At 51.3% G+C, this 18,365-nt stretch overlaps 2 protein-coding genes and 2 pseudogenes across 2 annotated transcripts; 3 read left to right on the forward strand and 1 right to left on the reverse strand.

Moving 5' to 3' along the window:
* The first annotated feature begins 394 nt into the window (after positions 1 to 394).
* Positions 395 to 4,220, forward strand: LOC118700801 (zinc finger protein 239-like). Its single transcript, XM_054518159.1, has 4 exons — positions 395 to 643; positions 1,475 to 1,803; positions 2,194 to 2,283; positions 2,470 to 4,220. Exons 3-4 carry the CDS (start codon positions 2,226 to 2,228, stop codon positions 3,465 to 3,467), a joined length of 1,056 nt encoding a protein of 351 aa, XP_054374134.1. The 5' UTR covers positions 395 to 643; positions 1,475 to 1,803; positions 2,194 to 2,225; the 3' UTR covers positions 3,468 to 4,220.
* Positions 4,221 to 4,269: 49 nt separating this feature from the next.
* LOC129047071 (NADH-ubiquinone oxidoreductase chain 2-like) lies at positions 4,270 to 5,814 on the reverse strand (annotated as a pseudogene).
* Positions 5,815 to 6,097: 283 nt separating this feature from the next.
* The window catches only part of LOC118700806 (zinc finger protein 850-like), a 105,514-nt pseudogene continuing 93,246 nt past the window's right edge, over positions 6,098 to 18,365 (forward strand).
* Positions 7,257 to 11,436, forward strand: LOC118700799 (cyclin-A1-like). The gene has a single exon (XM_054518160.1). It carries the CDS (start codon positions 8,408 to 8,410, stop codon positions 9,077 to 9,079), a length of 672 nt encoding a protein of 223 aa, XP_054374135.1. The 5' UTR covers positions 7,257 to 8,407; the 3' UTR covers positions 9,080 to 11,436.

Raw genomic sequence — 18,365 nt, forward strand, 5'->3', positions numbered from 1 at the left:
TGTCCCCAGTGTGGGAAGAGCTTCTGTGAGCATGCTGACCCGATCAAACACCAGAGGACCCACATGGGGAAGGTCCCTATGAGTGTCCTGAGTGGGAAGAGCTTCTGTAAGCATGCTGCCCTGGTCACATACCAGAGGACACACACAGTGGAGAGGCCCTACGAGTGTGGTAAATGTAGGAAAGGTTTCTGAAGAGCTTCAATCTCCTCAGACATCAGACGATTCACACAGAGGAGAGGCCTTCCGCTGCCCGACTGCGGGAAGGGCTTCAAGCGCAACTGCACCCTCGTCATCCACTGGAGGATCCACACTGGGGAGAGGCCCTACGAGTGTTCTGAGTGTGGGAAGAGCTTCTCTCAGAGCGGTAACTTGACCAGACACCAACAGAGCCACCACTAAGGGCAGCCCTGGGAGTGCCACGAGTGCAGGAACAGCTCCATGCGCTGCTCCAGCTCCATCCCCCACAGAGGGATCCACCCTGGATGATCCCCAGTGAGCCCCGGTGGGCAGAGCCCCGGTAATCCCTGGTAGCGGTAATCCATGTTGGAAATCACCTGTCTGTGGACTTCACATCCTCCTGGCACCCTGTGGCCTGGATTTTCCTTTCATTTCTCTTTGTCCCTTCAAAACACCCAAAACCAAGGTAAAAATAAAGACATTGAAATAAGCCATTGATGGGGACATGGGGGGATCTTCCAGGGGATGGGGGGCATGCTGGGTTCGAGGGAGTTGAGGGTTCCTGGAGGGATTTGGGGTTGCTCAGGGCTTTAGCGAACAGGCCCAGTAGCTGCAGAAGTGCTGAGAGACCCTGGTGAAAGTTGTGGGACAGCTGATCAAGGACCCCCTGCCCTGGAACTGTCTCCATGTCCCTCTGTCCTGGTTGCCAGTGCCCCCTGTCCAGGATCCCCCACTCCCTGCTGTCACCCCACTGGCTTGCCATCCATTCCCATGTCACCCCAGTACCATTCTGCTCCCATCCCAGTCTGAATCCCATTCCCAGTTCCATTCCCTCTCCCTGTCCCATATTCCAAGTCCCTGTTCCCCTTCTCTTATTCACGGTCCCGCTCCTGTTCCCATATTTCCATTTCAATATTCCCTGTCCCATACCCATATTCCAATTCCCGTCCCTGTCGCCATTCTCTGTGCCATTCCAGTTCCGGGTGCCATTTCTGATCATGTCCCCATTCCCATTCCTCTCCCCGTCCCCATTCCCGCTCCCTGTCCCCCCTCACCGGACGCCGCCGCCATCGCTCCGGCCCCCCCGGCCCTCACATAACCGAGTACACCCCCGCGCTGCTCCCGCCGACCAATCCCAGCGCGCGATCTATCTCGTATTTGCATAACCACGCCTTCTATCGTGGCCCCGCCCACCGCCGGCTGCAGCCGCCTCCGGGCGCTGTTTGCTCCCAGTTCCCTCCCAGTGCTCCCAGTAAGAGCGGGACTGGCAGTAAACGCGCTCCCCATTCCTTCCCAGTGCTCTCAGGATCTCTCCTGGTATTCTCACTATCATTCCCGGTGCTCCCCGGATCACTCCCACTGCCGCGCGTGGCGCGGTTGTTTCGGAACCCGCCCAGGGCCGAGCGCGGCTGCTTCTGGGGCTCGGCACTGCCCCGGCCGGGCTGGGAGCGACAGAAAAGCGGGTGGAAGAGGAGGGACAGAGGAGGAAGAGGAGGAGCGGAAGGAAGAGGAGGAGCGGAAGGAAGAGGAGCAGCAGAACCACGTTGGGTTCCCCGCCGCCTTCTCCCTCCGCTCAGGCCGAAGCTCCCTCGGCTCCTGCTGCATCTCCCCCTCCAGGAGCCGCAGGTGAGCGGGATGGGGGAGTTCCCCCCGGATCCATCGGGGGGGTCTCGGGGAGGGTTTTTCGTGGGGCAGGGGATGTTTGCCTCTTGATGTACCCAAAGCCGAGCCGGAAATGCCCCTAGAGGAAAGTTGGGGCGTCCCACGTGGCGATAGCCCGGTACCAGCGTGCACAGGGCGATCAGGCATTTGGGGATACCCGGCAGAGCCGGGGGGGAAAGCGGGGAGAGCGCAGAGGGGGGATCCCAGAGCCGGGGGACAAACCGGCTGCCTGGAGGGGTGAGCGGGCTCCGGGCCCCCCGAGGATGAAAGGGGCGCTGACTTCTCCAATTGTGCTGACTTCTTGGGCAGCGGGACCATCAAACCCAATGCACTCAGCCCTTGTTTTCCCTCAAGACCAGGATTTCCAGTACACAAACCTTGGCCCGATGGACGAGGAGGAGGAGGCTGCAAGGAAGAGGAAGATGGCCCGGGAGCCCCAGGCAGGTGAGGAGGAAGTCAGTGCCCCTTTCCCCCTCTCTCCTGCTCCATCTCCAAGCCCAGCACGGCCCCCGGCTGCAGGACAACCCTGCTGCCAAAGCTGTCCTGCTGGGGACGCACTGGGGGGATCTCCTTGCCCTTCCCTGTGGCACGGAGGCAAATCTCATCCTCTCCTTGTCCTTCCTCCCCCAGACCAGGAGCTGAGCATGGAGAGCAGGGAGGACAAATCCCCACAGCAGAACCTCGTGGAAGAGGCTGTTTTGAGCGTCTCCACAGTGCAGGAACCCAATGGGGAGGAAAAGCCCCAGAGATCCCTCACAAGGAGGGGCTGCAAACGCAGATCACAGGGATCTGAGGAGGAAAGACCCACCCTGGGCTGGGGAGGCGGTCGGAGCTCGGAGCTGAGGGTTGATGAGCAGCTTCACGATGAGGAGAAACCCCACAAGTGCTCAGAATGTGGGAAGGGCTTCAAGATGAGATCCTGCCTGATTGTCCACCAGAGGATCCACACTGGGGAGAGGCCCTATGAGTGTGGGGAGTGTGGGAAGGGCTTTACCCACAGCTCCAATCTGATTGTCCACCAGAGGAGCCACACAGGGGAGAGGCCTTACAAGTGTGATCAATGCAAGAAGAGCTTTCTGAGCAGCGGTGATCTCATCGTGCACCAGCGCTCACACACAGATGAGCGGCCCTTCCTCTGCCCCAACTGCGGGAAGCGCTTCAACCGCATCTCCACCCTCAACAGGCACCGGCGCATTCACACTGGGGAGAAGCCCTATCAGTGTGATAAATGCAAGAAGAGGTTTCACAGGTCCTCCCATCTCCTCAGTCACCAGCTCATTCACACTGGAGAGAGGCCCTTCCACTGCCCCGACTGCGGGACTGGCTTTAGGAACAACTCCCACCTCATCAGCCACCGGCGCATCCATACCGGGGAGAGGCCCTACGAGTGTCCCGAGTGTGGGAAGAGCTTCTCACAGAGCTCAGGCCTGATGGTCCACCAGAGGAGTCACACTGGGGAGAGGCCCTACGAGTGTGATCAATGTTCGAAGAGGTTTTACAGCAAGTCCGATCTTGTCAAGCACCAGCGCATTCACACAGACGAGAGGCCCTTCCACTGCCCCGACTGCGGGAAGGGCTTCAAGCGCAACCACACCCTTGTTGTCCACCAGAGGATCCACACTAGGTAGAGGCCCTACGAGTGTGATCAATGCAAGAAGAGATTTCAGACCACCTCCTCTCTCCTCCTGCACCAGCGCATTCACACCGACGAGAAACCCTTCCGCTGCCCTGACTGCGGGCAGGGCTTCAAGCAGAACGCTGCTCTCATCAGCCACCGGCGCATCCACACTGGGGAGAGGCCCTACAAGTGTGTGCAGTGTGGGAAGAGCTTCTCCCAGAGCTCTACCTTGACCAGACACCAACGGAGCCAGCACTAAGGGCAGTCCTGGGAGTGCCACGAGTGCGGGAAGAGCTTCCTGCGCTGCTCCAGCTCCGTCCCCCATGGGAGGATCTGTGCTGGATGATCCCCAGTGAGCCCGGGAGGGCAGAGCCCTGGTGATCCTTGGTGCTGGTGATCCGTGTTGGGAAGACACCTGCCTGGGAGGGGCTCCACATCCTCCTGGCTTCCCTGTGGCCTGGATTTTCTTTTCATTTATCTTTGTCCTTTCCTAACACCCAAATCCTGGGTTAAAAATAAAGACACTGAACTTAGACAAGAATGGGGTGAGGGGGGATGCTGAGTAAGTGTCCCCATGTCCTCCCATCCTGGTTCCTGGTGTCTGCCTTCCAGGATCCCCTCTCCCTGATGTTGCCCCCACCCATTTCCTTATCACCAAACTCCAGCCTGCTCTCATCTGAGTCCAGATCCCATTCCTGGTCTCAATACTTGTCCCTGTCCAATATTCTCTATCTGGTTGCCACTCCTGTATTCCCAGTCTCATACTCACTGTCCTGTTCCCCTTTTCCTATTTCATCTCCCACTGCCAGTCCTGCCTTCCCATTTCTATATTTCCTGTCCCGTTCCCATTTTCTGATTCCTGATCCTAATCCCAGTCCCTCTCCTGTATTCCTGGTCCCTGTCCCCAATCCTGGTCCCTGTCCAGTATTCAGGGACCCTTTTCCCTTTGCTGGTCCATGTCCCCTTTTGCGGTCCCTGTCCTCATTTCTGGCCCATGTCGCCATTCCTGGTCCCCATTCCTGGTCTCTGTCCCCATTCCCGGTCCTGGTCCCCTCTCACCGGATGCTCCGGTAATGCTGGTTGCTGGGTTGCTAGTACGTCATTGTTTTATGTGGTTTGTGGTGTGCGGGGGGAGTGTAATTGTTGTGCAGTATGTGAGATGAAGGTAAAAGAATAGGCTTAGCAGGGAAAGGAGGGAGATAAGTGTGGCTGCTGGGGCTATGTCTTGCTTAGTCAGTTCTTGAATGATAAGTCATTTAGGCAGGAATCCTGTCAGGGGAGGGAGTCCTGCAAGGGAGAGCAGGGTTAGAAGCAGCATTGCGTTCAGAGACGGAATTTTGCTCCATGCAGTTATTAGGGTAGATAGCTTTAGGACTTTGATTGTGTTTAGGGTGAGGAAACCAGTTGCAGTTATTACAGTGTACAGGTAGAAGTTGAGGAGGGTGAGTTTAGGGTTGTAGATGATAATGACTGCTATTCAGCCTAGGGGAGATGGAAGAAAAGGCTAGAATTGTTCGGATTTGTGTTTGCTTGAGACCCGTTCATCCTCCCAGTGCTGCTGAGAGGATCGCTCTGGATCCCCCCGGCCCTCACATAACCGAGCAAACCCCGCGCTGCTCCGCCCACCAATCCCAGCGCGCGATCGCTCCTGTATTTGCATAGCCACGCCCTCCACGCTGGCCGCCGGCTGCAGCCGCCTCCGGGCGCTGTTTGCTCCCAGTTCCCTCCCAGTGTTCCCAGTAGAAGCGGGACTGGCACGGAAAGCGCTCCCAGTTCCCGCCCGCTGCTCCCAGGATCCCTCCCAGTGCTCCCAGTATCGTTCCCAGTGCCGCGCGGGACGGGACCGCTTACGAACCCCCTCCAGGGCAGAGCGCGGCTGATTTTGGGGGTCGGCACTGCCCGGATCGGGCTGGGAGCGGAGGAGGAGCGGGGGGAGGAGGAGGGAGAGAAGGAGGAGCAGGGGCAGGAGGAAGACGAGGGACAAAGTGGAGAAGCAGCAGGAGGAGCAGCCCCAACCCCGCTCCAGCCGCAGCTCCCCCGGATCCACCGGCTCGCACCCCCGGAAACCGCTGGTGAGCGGGGAGGGGGAGCTCGCCCCAGATGCATCGAGGGAGTCTCTGGGAGAGTTTTTTGTGGGGCAGGACCTCAAAGCCGAGCTGGAAATGGTCCTGGAGGGATCTTGGGGGGTCTCAGGGGGCGATCGCCCGGTACTGGCGGGCACAGGGGCGATCTCGGGTTTGGGGATCCCCGGAAGAGCCGGGGAGAACACAGGAGCCCCGGAGCAGGGAGAGCGCAGAGGGGCGATCCCGGAGCCCGGGCACCCCCCGCAGCCTGGAGGGGTGGGGGAGGCTGGGCATGAGCGGGCTCCGGGCCCCCAGAGGCTGAAAGGGGCGCTGACTTCTCCAGCTGCACTTGGGCAGCGGGACCATCAAACGCAACTCAGTAAGCCTTGTTTTCCCCCAAAGCGGGATTTGCTATTCCCAAACCTTGGCAGGATGGAAAAGGAGGAGGCTGCAAGAAAGAGGAAGATGACCCGGGAGGCCCAGGCAGGTGAGGAGGAAGTCAGTGCCCCTTTCCCCCTCTCTCCTGCTCCATCTCCCAGCCCAGCACAGCCCCCGGCTGCAGGACAACCCTGCTGCCAAAGCTGTCCTGCTGGGGACGCACTGGGGGGATCTCCTTGCCCTTCCCTGTGGCACGGAGGCAAATCCCATCCTCTCCTTGTCCTTCCTCCCCCAGACCAGGAGCTGAGCATGGAGAGCAGGGAGGACAAATCCCCACAGCAGAACCTCGTGGAAGAGGCTGTTTTGAGCAGCTCCACATTACAGGAACCCAATGGGGAGGGGATCCCTCACGAGGAGAGGCTGCAAACGCAGATCACAGGGATCTGAGGAGGAAAGACCCACCCTGGGCCTGGGAGGCGGCCGGAGCTTGGAGCTGGGGGTTGATGAGCAGCTTCAGGATGGGGAGAAGCCCCACAAGTGCTCAGAATGTGGGAAGATCTTCAGGTGGAGATCCTCCCTGATCCGCCACTGCAGAATCCACACCGGGGAACGGCCCTACGAGTGTGGGCAGTGTGGGAAGAGCTTCAACACCAGCTCCTACCTGATTGTCCATCAGAGAATGCACAGCGGAGAGAGGCCCTACCAGTGTTCCCACTGTAGGAAGAGCTTCATGCTGAGCTCTCACCTGATTGTCCACCAGCGCATCCACACCGGAGAGAGGCCCTATGAGTGTGGGCAGTGTGGAAATAGCTTCAGCAGGAGCTTCCACCTTATTTCCCACCGGAGGACTCACACTGGGGAGAGGCCCTATGAGTGTGATGAATGCAAGAAGAGGTTTCAGACCAGCTCCCTTCTCCTCGTGCACCAGCGCTCGCACACAGAGGAGAGGCCATTCCGCTGCCCCGACTGTGGGAGGGGCTTCAGGGTCAACTCCAACCTCATCAAGCACCGGCGCATCCACACTGGGGAGAGGCCCTACGAGTGTCCCCAGTGTGGGAAGAGCTTCTCCAGGAGCTGCCAACTGATTGTCCACCAGAGGAGCCACACGGGGGAAAAACCATATGAGTGTGGGCAGTGCAGGAAGAGCTTCAGCATAAGCTCAAGCCTGATCGTGCACCAGAGGAGCCACACTGGATAGAGGCCCTACGAGTGTGATCAATGCAAGAAGAGATTTCAGACAACCTCCTCTCTCCTCCTGCACCAGCACATTCACACTGATGAGAAACCCTTCTGCTGCCCTGACTGTGGGCAGGGCTTCAAGCAGAACGCTGCTCTCATCAGCCACCGCTCATCCACACTGGGGAGAGGCCCTACAAGTGTGCGCAGTGTGGGAAGAGCTTCTCCCAGAGCTCTACCTTGACCAGACACCAACGGAGCCAGCACTAAGGGCAGCCCTGGGAGTGCCATGAGTGCAGGAAGAGCTTCCTGCGCTGCTCCAGCTCCATCCCCCACGGGAGGATCTGTGCTGGATGATCCCCAGTGAGCCCGGGAGGGCAGAGCCCTGGTGATCCTTGGTGCTGGTGATCCGTGTTGGGAAGACACCTGCCTGGGGGCTCTACATCCTCCTGGCTTCCCGTGGCCTGGATTTTCTTTTCATTTCTCTTTGTCCTTTCCAAACACACAAAATCAGTGTAAAAAGAAAGACATTGAACTAAGACAAGGTTGGAGACATTAGGGGGATCTTCTGGTGATTTGGGCGATGGTGGTTTCAAGGGAGTTAAGCACTCCTGGGAGGAATTTGGGGGTTGCTCAGGGCTTTGGGCACCCCAGGCCAAGTGGCTCTGGCTGCACTGGGAGACCCTGGCAGAGGTTTAAGGCAGCTGATCAAGGACCTCCTGCCCTGGAACTGTCACCATGTCCCCCTATCCTGGTTCCTGATGTCCCCTGTTCCAGATCCCCCTCTCCCTCCTGTGACTTCCCTTGCCCCGCACTGGTTCCCATTTGTGTTTGCCGTGATTGATATTTAGTGAGGAAGGAAGAAGTCACCCCTAGAAATTATTATTTCTGAAAGGAGCTGATGAGATCTTCTCTCTGTCAGGGTCATGCAGGCTCTGAAAAAGGTTCAGCAAGTTCAGCAGGAGTGGGGAAAATAGAAAACCACACAGGAATGTTTGCAGGCGGGGCCCCGGCAGGGTATGGCGGTGGCCGCGCAGACTGCGGGCGATCATGAGTTTGCTGAGTGTGGGGATTCGCAGCCGCAGGAGCGCTCTTTGCAGCTCCCGAGCCCAGGCACCCCGACTACGGGGAAAAAGCGGTCATTTTTGGGACGGGCTGCTAGAGGAAGCGCGAGGTGCAGCCGTTAGCTCAGAGGCGCGGGGTGCAGCCGTTGACTCAGAGGCGCAGAGTGCAGCCGTTAGCTCGGAGGCGCGGGGTGCAGCCGTTGACTCGGAGGCCCTGGGCGCCGCCGTTGACTCAGAGTCCGAGGGAGCCTGGGCGAGGCCTCCGCCTTATGCACCGCAGGGTGATGAGCCCTAGAGGGAGGGGGTCACCATGGCGATCCGCGGCCGGCGGGGCTGAGCCACCGGGCTCCCAACCAGCCGCAGCCAACAACCGCCCCCTCCAGCAGCCATGCCTATGCAGCGCCGGCGGGCAGCCTGGGCAGCGCAGGGTGGCCGGACCCTTCCGTGGGCTGGTGGCGAGCGGAGCCGGGCAGTGCGGTACCGACGTCGGGGTGATGCATCGCACCGGGGAGAAGAGCCGTGCGGGATGGCGGGAGTCCTGCCCCGCCGCCCTCCGCAGCAGCAGCGGCCGGGTCGTGCTGAGGGTGCTGACGGAGAACGGGCAGCAGCAGCAGCGGCCCGGCAGCCAGGGTGCTGCTGTTATCAAGCGGTTTTCTGGCTTTGAAAACACCATCATTTCATGTAGAAAAGATGAAGTGCCCAACTGCATCATCAGTGCTGCATCAAAGCAAGGTTTTGCTGTCTACATAGATGATTCAGAAGATAAAGAAAACTACAGCTGCCAAGTGTCTGAAGAGCTGGAATTAAGCCACTGTGAACTGGATACCAGTGCAATGACATCCAGTATTCATCGGCTGCTGGATCTGAGTTCAGGCTCTCCTATGGTAGTGGAAGATGTTGTAACTCTGGCTGTGGGAGAGTATGCAGAAGACATTCATTAGTACCTCCGAGAGGCAGAAGTAAGATTTAGGCCTAAGCCCTACTACATGAAGAAGCAGCCAGATATCACAACAGGAATGCATGCTATCCTGGTAGACTGGCTGGAGGAGGTAGGGGAAGAGTATAAACTTCGGACAGAGACTTTGTACTTGGCAGTGAACTTCCTGGAGAGGTTTCTTTCCTGCATGTCTTCTCTCAGAGGGAAGTTACAACTTGTGGGAACAGCAGCAATTCTTCTGGCTGCGAAGTATGAAGAGATCTACCCACCAGATGTGGATGAATTTGTCTATATAACAGATGATACCTACATAAAGAAGCAGCTGCTAAGAACGGAACACTTGCTTCTCAAAGTGGTGGGTTTTGACCTAACAGCCCCAACCGTCAACCAGTTCCTCCTTCAGTATATTCAGAGATGTGGAATCTGTATGAGGACAGAGAACTTTGCAAGGTATCTTGCAGAGCTGAGTCTCCTTCAAGTTGATCCTCCTCTGGAGTACCTTCCTTCACAAATTGCTGCAGCAGCCTACTGTTTAGCAAACTATACAGTGAACAGATCTTTCTGGCCAGAAGAACACCTTAACATTGTGACCCTGGGCCACGCGAGCACTAGAGGAAGGCCCACAGGTCATAATTAAAAATGAACTAGGGGAATGGGAACAGGGTTGGAGACTGGTACTCACAGGGCAAGCGTACGCAGCCATCAAGAAAAATAGTAAAATCAAATGGTGCCCGCTTAAATCGATAAAACCGGACCTTCAGGGCAAAAACTAATGAAATTTGTAAAGTTTGTTTTGCAGGACTGAATCCTCAGACAGCCCCGCAGCCTGTTTCTTCCTAAAGGCTGCGACGAATCATCAAGCAGCCCGATGGCAGACCATCCCGGGGTCGTGAAAGAACTCAGTGACCGAACTAAAGGAGAGGCCGGCGCAGAGAAGGACTGGGGGAAAAAAGCTCAACAAAAATGTTATCAGTCATGGTTCACATAAATGTTGTTTTTAAAAGTCTTGTTTTAAGTGGTATCCATCAAGTAGAGTTCGAACTCTGGCCACGTTCTGGCTCTACTTGCATGGAATGCCAATCAGCCCGGAGTTTTTCCTGCATCAAAGGTTCAAAGGGCGTTTTGGAGAGAACATGGGTCTGGACATAAGCTCTCCAAATCTCTCTAGTTTTAAGGTCAAACAGGTCGCAGACTCTGGGAGGATAATTCGGTGCTATGGTGTCAACCAAAAAACTGAGGAGGTCCTGTGAAAATATCCAAAGTCATGGTTCAGTCAGCCCCCATACCTGATCGCCTTATATTTTACACAAGTTCGTGTTGTTTTTTTAGAAAAACCAGTTAGAGATAGTTAGCTTTTGGTTTGTTAAACATTTACAGTTACAAGTTTGTTGTGGTTGTGTTACATTGTTCAAGTTTGGTGCATTTTGCCAGTTACACGTTTCCCACTTGTTAGTTTTAACCTTAGCATTTTCTATGTTTTTAGCTGGTCATAAAAGTGGGGGGAAATGTGGGAAGATATCGCGATGTTACGCTCAGGTGGAACCCCTCCCCTTTTACCGTTACTTTACTGCTAACCCTGCTATAAATTACCCCGTGAAACCGTTAATAAAGGCCATTTCACCGTCCACCACATTGGTGTGTGCATGTGCTTGGTCCGTGTGGCAAAGGTGCTGCCACCAAGGCGTCCTCGACCCGGGACGCCACGCCCCAAGCGCCATGCCCCAAGCAGTGGCAACAATTGCTGAGCCACACGCACAGTTGCTGAGCTGTGCCGGCTCCACCGCTGGATTTTTAGCAGCTTGGCAAAGATTCTGCCACTTTTGAACTTTGTCCTCAACCACCAGGCAGGGCAGTGAAAGCCATCAGCCCCTGGCATGCTGCTGCTGTGTTCCAGCCTGGCTACCCAGATCCCAGCCTCCCCTCCAGCGCGGCCAGGCTGATAGTGGAGCCCTGGAAAATGTTAAAAATAGTCTTTGAAAATATTAGGCTTTGTGTTTTCTCAGATCAGTGCACCTGCGTAAGCAGTATGATAAAAGACATAATTGTTAGATGTGATGATTGTTTAGTAATTAAATATAATTATTATATAACCATAAGGAGAATCGTGAGAAACTATGTTGGAAATTTAAAGGGGGCTATGTTTAGCTAAAATCTGTGTATACAATAGAACAATATAAGTTTAATAATTAACATGAAAGTTAGGTAATGATAGAGTATAAAACATGTTCACCTCGAATGTATGGTTGGAATCAGATTTGGGTGGAAACTACCCCGATTCCCAGAGCTCTTCAATAAAAAGCACCGCATATAATCGCTTATGTGATTATGTGTTTCTGAACGCTAACATTTTGGCGACCCAGATGGGACCCTGCGGGTGCTGCTGAAGCAAGTTTCGCGACTCGACCATGCTCCAGCCGGCACCGAGGGATTCTCGGGGAGCTCGATCGGCCGCGACCGATTCTGCCGCTCGCAACGTCCCCGGGAGAAAGGTGAGGTGCTTTTTACTTTGGTTTGGGTGCCTGCCAATGAGACACAGCGAAAGCTACGCTTGGTTGGGCTAAAGGAATTCCTGCTGGTACAAGCCTAGGCGCCGTTCCATAAGACAATCGCGAAAGCGTTGCGAGTTCGGCAATTTGTGGTATATTTGGAATGGAGAAACTTAAAGGGATTTTGGGCGGCAACACCTCTATCCCGCAAAGTTCTCCTTTGGGGTGCTTATTAGCACATTGGAAACAGGGTAATTTTGGGGAAGAATTACGTAAAGCTAAGTTGATTGATTATTGTAATACACGGTGGCCAGAATATGCCTTGGAGAATGGTGAAAAATGGCCAAAATACGGTACTCTGCAATATAACACTATTTCACAGTTAATGTCGTTTTGTAAACAAGAAGGAAAATGGGATGAGGTTCCATACGTTGATTTGTTTTTCTATTTACGGGGAAAGCCAGAATGGCAGGATGAATGTGGATTAATGATGGTTAAAAACATCTGCAAGCAATAAGTGTGGGGTTTGTGAGGAACGTTGTTTAGAACACTTGGCGTTGAAAGAAAGCCTGAGTAGGGAAAATTATACAGATATTGATTTACAGGTAGCTCCAATAGGAACAAGAGAACCTAACCCTATCCCACCTGTTCCATCTGTCCCTATCCCACTGCCTGCTCCTACCCCACCTAGTCCTGAACTTGTCTCGTCTAGTACACCCTTCCCTCTTTATCCTCCTCTCCCATCGTCACCTGATCCTTCTTCCTCGGAAGATGAGCAAAACCTAGCTGTGGTAGAAAGGAGAGAGAGAGAATCAACGATGGGGTAGCCCACAGAACCAGGAGTCGGTCTAACCTTGCCCCACTTATGGATAGAAAAGACATAGGCAGACAAAAACGGACTGTAATTGCCCCCTTGCGGCAAGGTGTAGGAGTGGAAGGGCCAGTATTTATAAAAGTGCCTTTCTCTCCTGCAGATTTAGTTATTTGGAAACAATCAGACGGAACTTAAAGAGAAAATCCTGATAAAATGGCATGAGTAGTAAAAATGGTTATAAAAACTCAAAATCCTGACTGGGATGACATACAAGTAATATTAGATACTTTGATGGATTCTACTGAGAAAGAGATGGTACTTAAGGCAGCCAAAGAAAGGGCAATAGAGGACATAAGAAACGGATTTGTAACAGGGAATTTAGATGAGAATTTCCCAACTGAGGATCCAAATTGGGACCCTAATTTATTTTGCGATATGGGGAGACTACGGAAATATCAAGAGTGGATCCAAATAGGAGTTCAGAATGCTGTGTCCAAAACTATAAATTGGTCTAAACTATATGAAGTTCGTCAGGAAAAGAAGGAATCTCCCACTGCGTTTTTGGAGAGGCTTAAGGAGGTAGCAAGAAAATATACAGATCTCCAAATGGACACAGAACAAGCAAAGGTTCAGCTCGCTCTCATATTCTTGGGCCAGTCACAGGACGATATTCGTAGAAAATTGCAAAAATTAGAAGGGGAAGAACTAAGGAATTTGGATAAGCTACTTGAGGTAGCCTGGAAGGTATATAACAATCGCAAAAGAGAAGCTAAAAGGCAGCAGCAGAATCTTTTGGCAGTAATACAAAGAAAAGGGAACCCAAATTTCAGGGGACGTAACAGGAATGGTCGAGGTAGGAGACCAGTTATGCAGGGGTTAAACCTAAATCAATGTGCGTATTGCAATTGGGAGGGCCATTGGAAGAGACAATGTCCAGACTTGAACAACCAGTTTCACCAGGGCAATCAGTTCCAGCAGGTTACCAAGGGGATGGTTTTGGGGGAGTGTACCAGCTGCCTAGACATAGAACCAGTAGAACAAGTTAAGGAACTGGTTATAAATATACAATTAGGACATAAAAAGGTAAAATTTCTAATAGATACAGGAGCTACTTACTCGGTATTGAATGATTTGCAAGGACAAATTGGGGACAAGGAAACAACAATAGTCGGGGCTACAGGGAAAGAGGAAAAATGGCCATTCTTGCAACCCCTAGATTTGTGTTTTGGGAACAAAGTTATAACACACAAATTCCTATATGTACCTGAGTGTCCAATTCTGCTTTTAGGGAGAGATTTGCTAGCGAAACTTGATGCGGTAATAACCTTTGAAAATGGAGAGCTTATAATGAAAATATCTGAATCAAAGATGGGACAGATATTAATGACCAAAGAAAAACCTGTTCCCTCTATCCCTAGGGAGGTAGAAGATGCAGTGATTCCCTCTGTATGGGAGACAGATATACCAGGGAAATCTAAATTGGCACAACCAGTGCATGTAGAATTAAAGGAAGGGGCGAGGGCTGTACAAGTCAAACAGTATCCCATAAAACCAGAAGCACGGCAAGGAATAGTAAAGATTACTGAGAAATTCTTGAAATACCAAATTTTAGAAGAATGTGAATCAGAATTTAATACACCAATATTTCCAGTAAAGAAGCCAAATGGTGAATATAGATTAGTGCAGGATTTGAGAGCAATAAATAAAATAACAAAGGACATTTATCCAGTGGTAACAAATCCTTACACATTGCTAACATCCATAAAGGAGATATATAAGTGGTTTACTGTAATTGATTTAAAAGATGCCTTTTTCTGCATCACCCTTGACAACGAAAGTAGGAAACTGTTTGCCTGTGAGTGGGAAAACCCAGGGAATGGGAGAAAGACCCAGCTCACCTAGACACGATATAAGAACTTGCCGACCCTATTCGGAAACCAACTGGCAAAGGAGCTGGAGATTTGGACCGAGAGTGGGCAAGTACCAAGAGACCAATACCTGTTGTTGCAGTATGTTGATGATATACTAATAGCTACAGAAGAAAAAGCAACCTGTATAAAGGTAACCATTGAGATTTTAAATTCACTGGGAATGGGAGGTTATAAAGTATCCAGAGGAAAGGCACAAATTGCCCAACAGACTGTGATTTACCTGGGATGTGAAATTTCACCAGGGCTATGAAAACTAGGCACTAACCGTATCCAAGCCATTTGTGCTATTCCAGAGCCCCAGAATCTACATGAGCTGCGAGTCTTCCTCGGGATGGCAGGATGGTGTCGCCTGTGGATCACGGACTATGGACTGATTGCGAAGCCCCTGTATGAAGCTCAGAAGAGGCAGCCATTCACCTGGGGCAAACCACAGAAAGAAGCCTTCCTAAAATTAAAGGAAGCACTGACAACTACTCCAGCATTAGGGTTACCTGATCTGTCTAAAGATTTTCAGCTCTTTGTACATGAAAGGCTGCGCCTAGCACTAGGAGTCCTGACCCAATGTCTGGGAAGCTGGAAAAGGCCGGTGGGCTACTTTTCCAAACAACTTGACAACATAAGTGCCGGGTGGCCTCCATGTCTGTGGGCAGTCATAGCCACTGTGCTGCTGATACAAGAAGTCAGGAAGCTTACTATGGGAAGGCACATACATGTCAATGTACCACACATGGTAACCACTGTCTTAGAGCAGAAGGGGGGCCATTGGCTATCCCCAAGCAGGATGATGAAATTCCAGGTAGTCCTGACTGAGCAGGATGATGTCACATTAAAAACAACTAACCTTTTGAATCCAGCTTTGTTCCTAGGTACCACAACTGAAGAAGGCCCATTAGAGCATGACTTTGTAGATATAGAGTACACCTATTGTAATAGAGTACACCTATTCAGCAAGAGAAGACCTGAAAGACGTCCCACTAGAGCAGCCGGAGTGGGAGCTGTTTACAGATGGGAGCAGCTTTGTGGAAAACAGAACCAGATACGCTGGACATGTGGTAACAACAGTCAGTACAGTAGTGGAGGCAAAGGCATTACCACCAAATCCATCTGCCCAGAAGGCAGAACTGGTTGCTTTAACCAGGGCACTAGAATTAAGTGAAGGGAAAAAGGTAAATATCTGGACTGACTCAAATTATGATTTTGGAGTGGTGCATGTACACGAAGCACTGTGGGAAGAAAGGGGACTACTATCTTCTCGAGGTATGCACATTAAACATCAGGATGCAGTCCTGCAATTGATAAAAGCAGTACGAAAACCTGAACAAGTGGCAATTTTACACTGTAAAGCACACCAATCAGGAAACTCCAAAATCTGTGAGGGAAATCAAAAGGCAGACTGGGCAGCCCGACAGGTTGCTCGAAGGGTGCAAACAACAATGGCATTGATACCTTTAAAGCTTAATGTATCCCAATTCAATTTGCCTCCAGAACCAAAATATTCAGTAGAAGATGAGAGACTGGCACGTTTGCTAAATGCACAAAAGAATTCAGAGGGATGGTATGTGACTGCACAAGGACAGATAGTGGTACCCCCTTGAAAATGAGAGAAGTTCTACAAATTAAACATAACGAATGTCGCTGGGGAGCAGAGGCATCGGTAAAATTGCTAAAGCAGAGTTTAATTTCGGTCCGGATGTTAACAAGGACAAAATCAGTATTGTCAAAATGTGATATCTGCTTGAAAACAACCCAGTGGCTAGGCGACAAGCACAGCTAGGAAGAATTCGGGTAGGAATAGAGCCAGGAGACTATTGGCAGGTAGATTTTGTAGAACTGCCAAGAACTCGAGGATACAAATACCTGTTAGTGGGGGTTGACACATTCTCTGGATGGCCAAAGCCCTTCCCTGTCGCACAAACCAAGCAAAGGAAACAGTAAAGTGGTTACTACAGATTATTCCCAGGTTCGGGGTACCCCTAGGGTATCATCAGATAGGGGGCCCCATTTCATAGCTACAGTAGTAAGAGAGGTAAGTAGATTGCTGGGGATAACTTTGGACCTCCACACACCATGGAGACCCCAGTCAAGTAGACAGGTAGAGAGGATGAATCAGACACTAAAAAGGCAAATCAGTAAAATATGCCAAGATGCCAAATTGCAGTGGCCCCAGGCTTTGCCAATAGCACTGTTGAGGATTTGGATAAAGCCTAGGAGTGGGATGTCAGTCAGTCCTTATGAGATATTGTATGGGAAACCATATGAATCTCCTGAGCCTAACCCTAATGTACACATCACAGGAAAGCCAGAAGTGTATAATTATGTTCTGTCTCTTGGGAAAACTTTAGCTTGGCTCTGGAGCATCCTCGTGTGGAATAGACTGCTGACTCTTGAGAACCCAGTTCATAACATACATCCAGGAGACGCGGTGTACATCAAGAACTGGAACGAAGAACCGCTGAAAGAAAAGTGGAGTGGGCCCCACCAGGTACTGCTGACCACCTTTACAGCAAAGTAGCCGGTGTGGACCCCTGGATTCATTACACCCGAGTGAAGAAAATCCATCCTGGATCACGGACTGTGTAAACTGTGGAACCAACAAGGCTGCAGATAAGATGTGTTTAATCGCCTTGAGAATGCTATCAGTAATTGTGCTAACGTCATGGTCACCCCAATGTCTTTGGGATGTGGAATGCAAAATGATCAACTAACTACTCTTCATTCTAGAATGAAGAGAGAGGTACAAACAGAACACAGGTGATAAAGGTTTCTAATGCAGTTCAGGCTGAGAATGTAATGATTGGATTAGTCAAAGACTTTGCTAAAATGCAAAACACCAGTAGAATAACTGCCTGTCTGCCAATACCAAAGGCAGCAGGAGATCCAGTAAATTGGGGAATTATAACATCAAAACGACCTGAAATACAAAAGAACAAAACAATTGCATGTAAACAGGTACCCGAATCGAGGCAAGTAATCAAGGAAACTTGGGAGAAAATAGGAACATGGATGAGACCCATGGACCAGAAAGACTGTATTCTAAGTGATGGCATACTAGGAACACCTATGGGAGAATCAGGAGGCATCACACAATGGCAATGCTATTTGCCACACTATAAAAAGATTATAGAAAATGTTACAGAAACCACTCTGGTATGGAAGTGTGAGGCCAAGGATCAGAAAGATCAGATAGAGCCTTGGGACAGTGCGTGGTCTGTGAGTATTCTTCAAAGATTCCAATGTATGGCAAACACCCCTTGGTGCATTAAGTGGGAAGGCCCCGAGAATGAAACAGATCCAGCAGTAACAAACACTGCCACCAGTAGCAGAACGAGGGCAGACAAAGTAAGTTGGTGGGCATGTAATAAAACTTACGACTGCACTTCTGATGATGCAGAGATAAAAGAGATGCCACCCCTGGCAATAGCCCTACAAATTGGTTGTGCTTGCAGAGGGATCAAACATAAACAAGGCAGAGTGAATTATAAAGTAGTTGTAGGATGTACCAGGAGTACAGTCTGAAATCCAGGACAATTTGTATGGGCAAGAAGCGATGGCATCTGGACAACACATCTGCCTGTAGATGGGAAAGTAAAAGAGATTGCTTTAGGCCTTCCAACCTCATGTCCAATTTGGAAAAGTCCCCATTTAACAGAAAACATGAACTTCTGCAGATAAGAGCAAGACGAGAAGTTCTAGACAATGAAAATCCAGATGACACTTGGCAAGAACCCTCTGGTGGAGTGAAATCTGGGTGGGCCCTAGAGTCATTACTTGGTCTCATAGCAAACTATCAGAGTAGAAGATGCTGTACAAACTTACAGGTAGGTAGATAGACTGGCAAGAGTCACCCGGGAAGGATTTAAAGAATTAAACCTACAATTACAAGCCACCACAAAAATGACTTTACAAAACCGATTAGCCTTAGATTTGTTACTCCTGAAAGAGCATGGTGTATGTGGATTTTTAAAGGGACAAGTTGATCATTATGCGTTCATATCCCAAATGTAACCGCAGATGTAGAATATGACATCAATCAGTTGAAACAAATAGAGCATGAAGCAA

Source organism: Molothrus ater, chromosome 37, assembly GCF_012460135.2.
Source record: "Molothrus ater isolate BHLD 08-10-18 breed brown headed cowbird chromosome 37, BPBGC_Mater_1.1, whole genome shotgun sequence".
Taxonomy (NCBI): Eukaryota; Metazoa; Chordata; class Aves; order Passeriformes; family Icteridae; genus Molothrus; species Molothrus ater.

Coding starts and splice junctions, on each gene's coding strand:
- LOC118700801 (XM_054518159.1), top strand. CDS start 2,226: ATGGACGAGGAGGAGGAGGCTGCAAGGAAGAGGAAGATGGCCCGGGAG. Junction 2,284..2,469: donor GGCCCGGGAGCCCCAGGCAG/GTGAGGAGGAAG, acceptor TTCCTCCCCCAG/ACCAGGAGCTGAGCATGGAG.
- LOC118700799 (XM_054518160.1), top strand. CDS start 8,408: ATGCACCGCAGGGTGATGAGCCCTAGAGGGAGGGGGTCACCATGGCGA.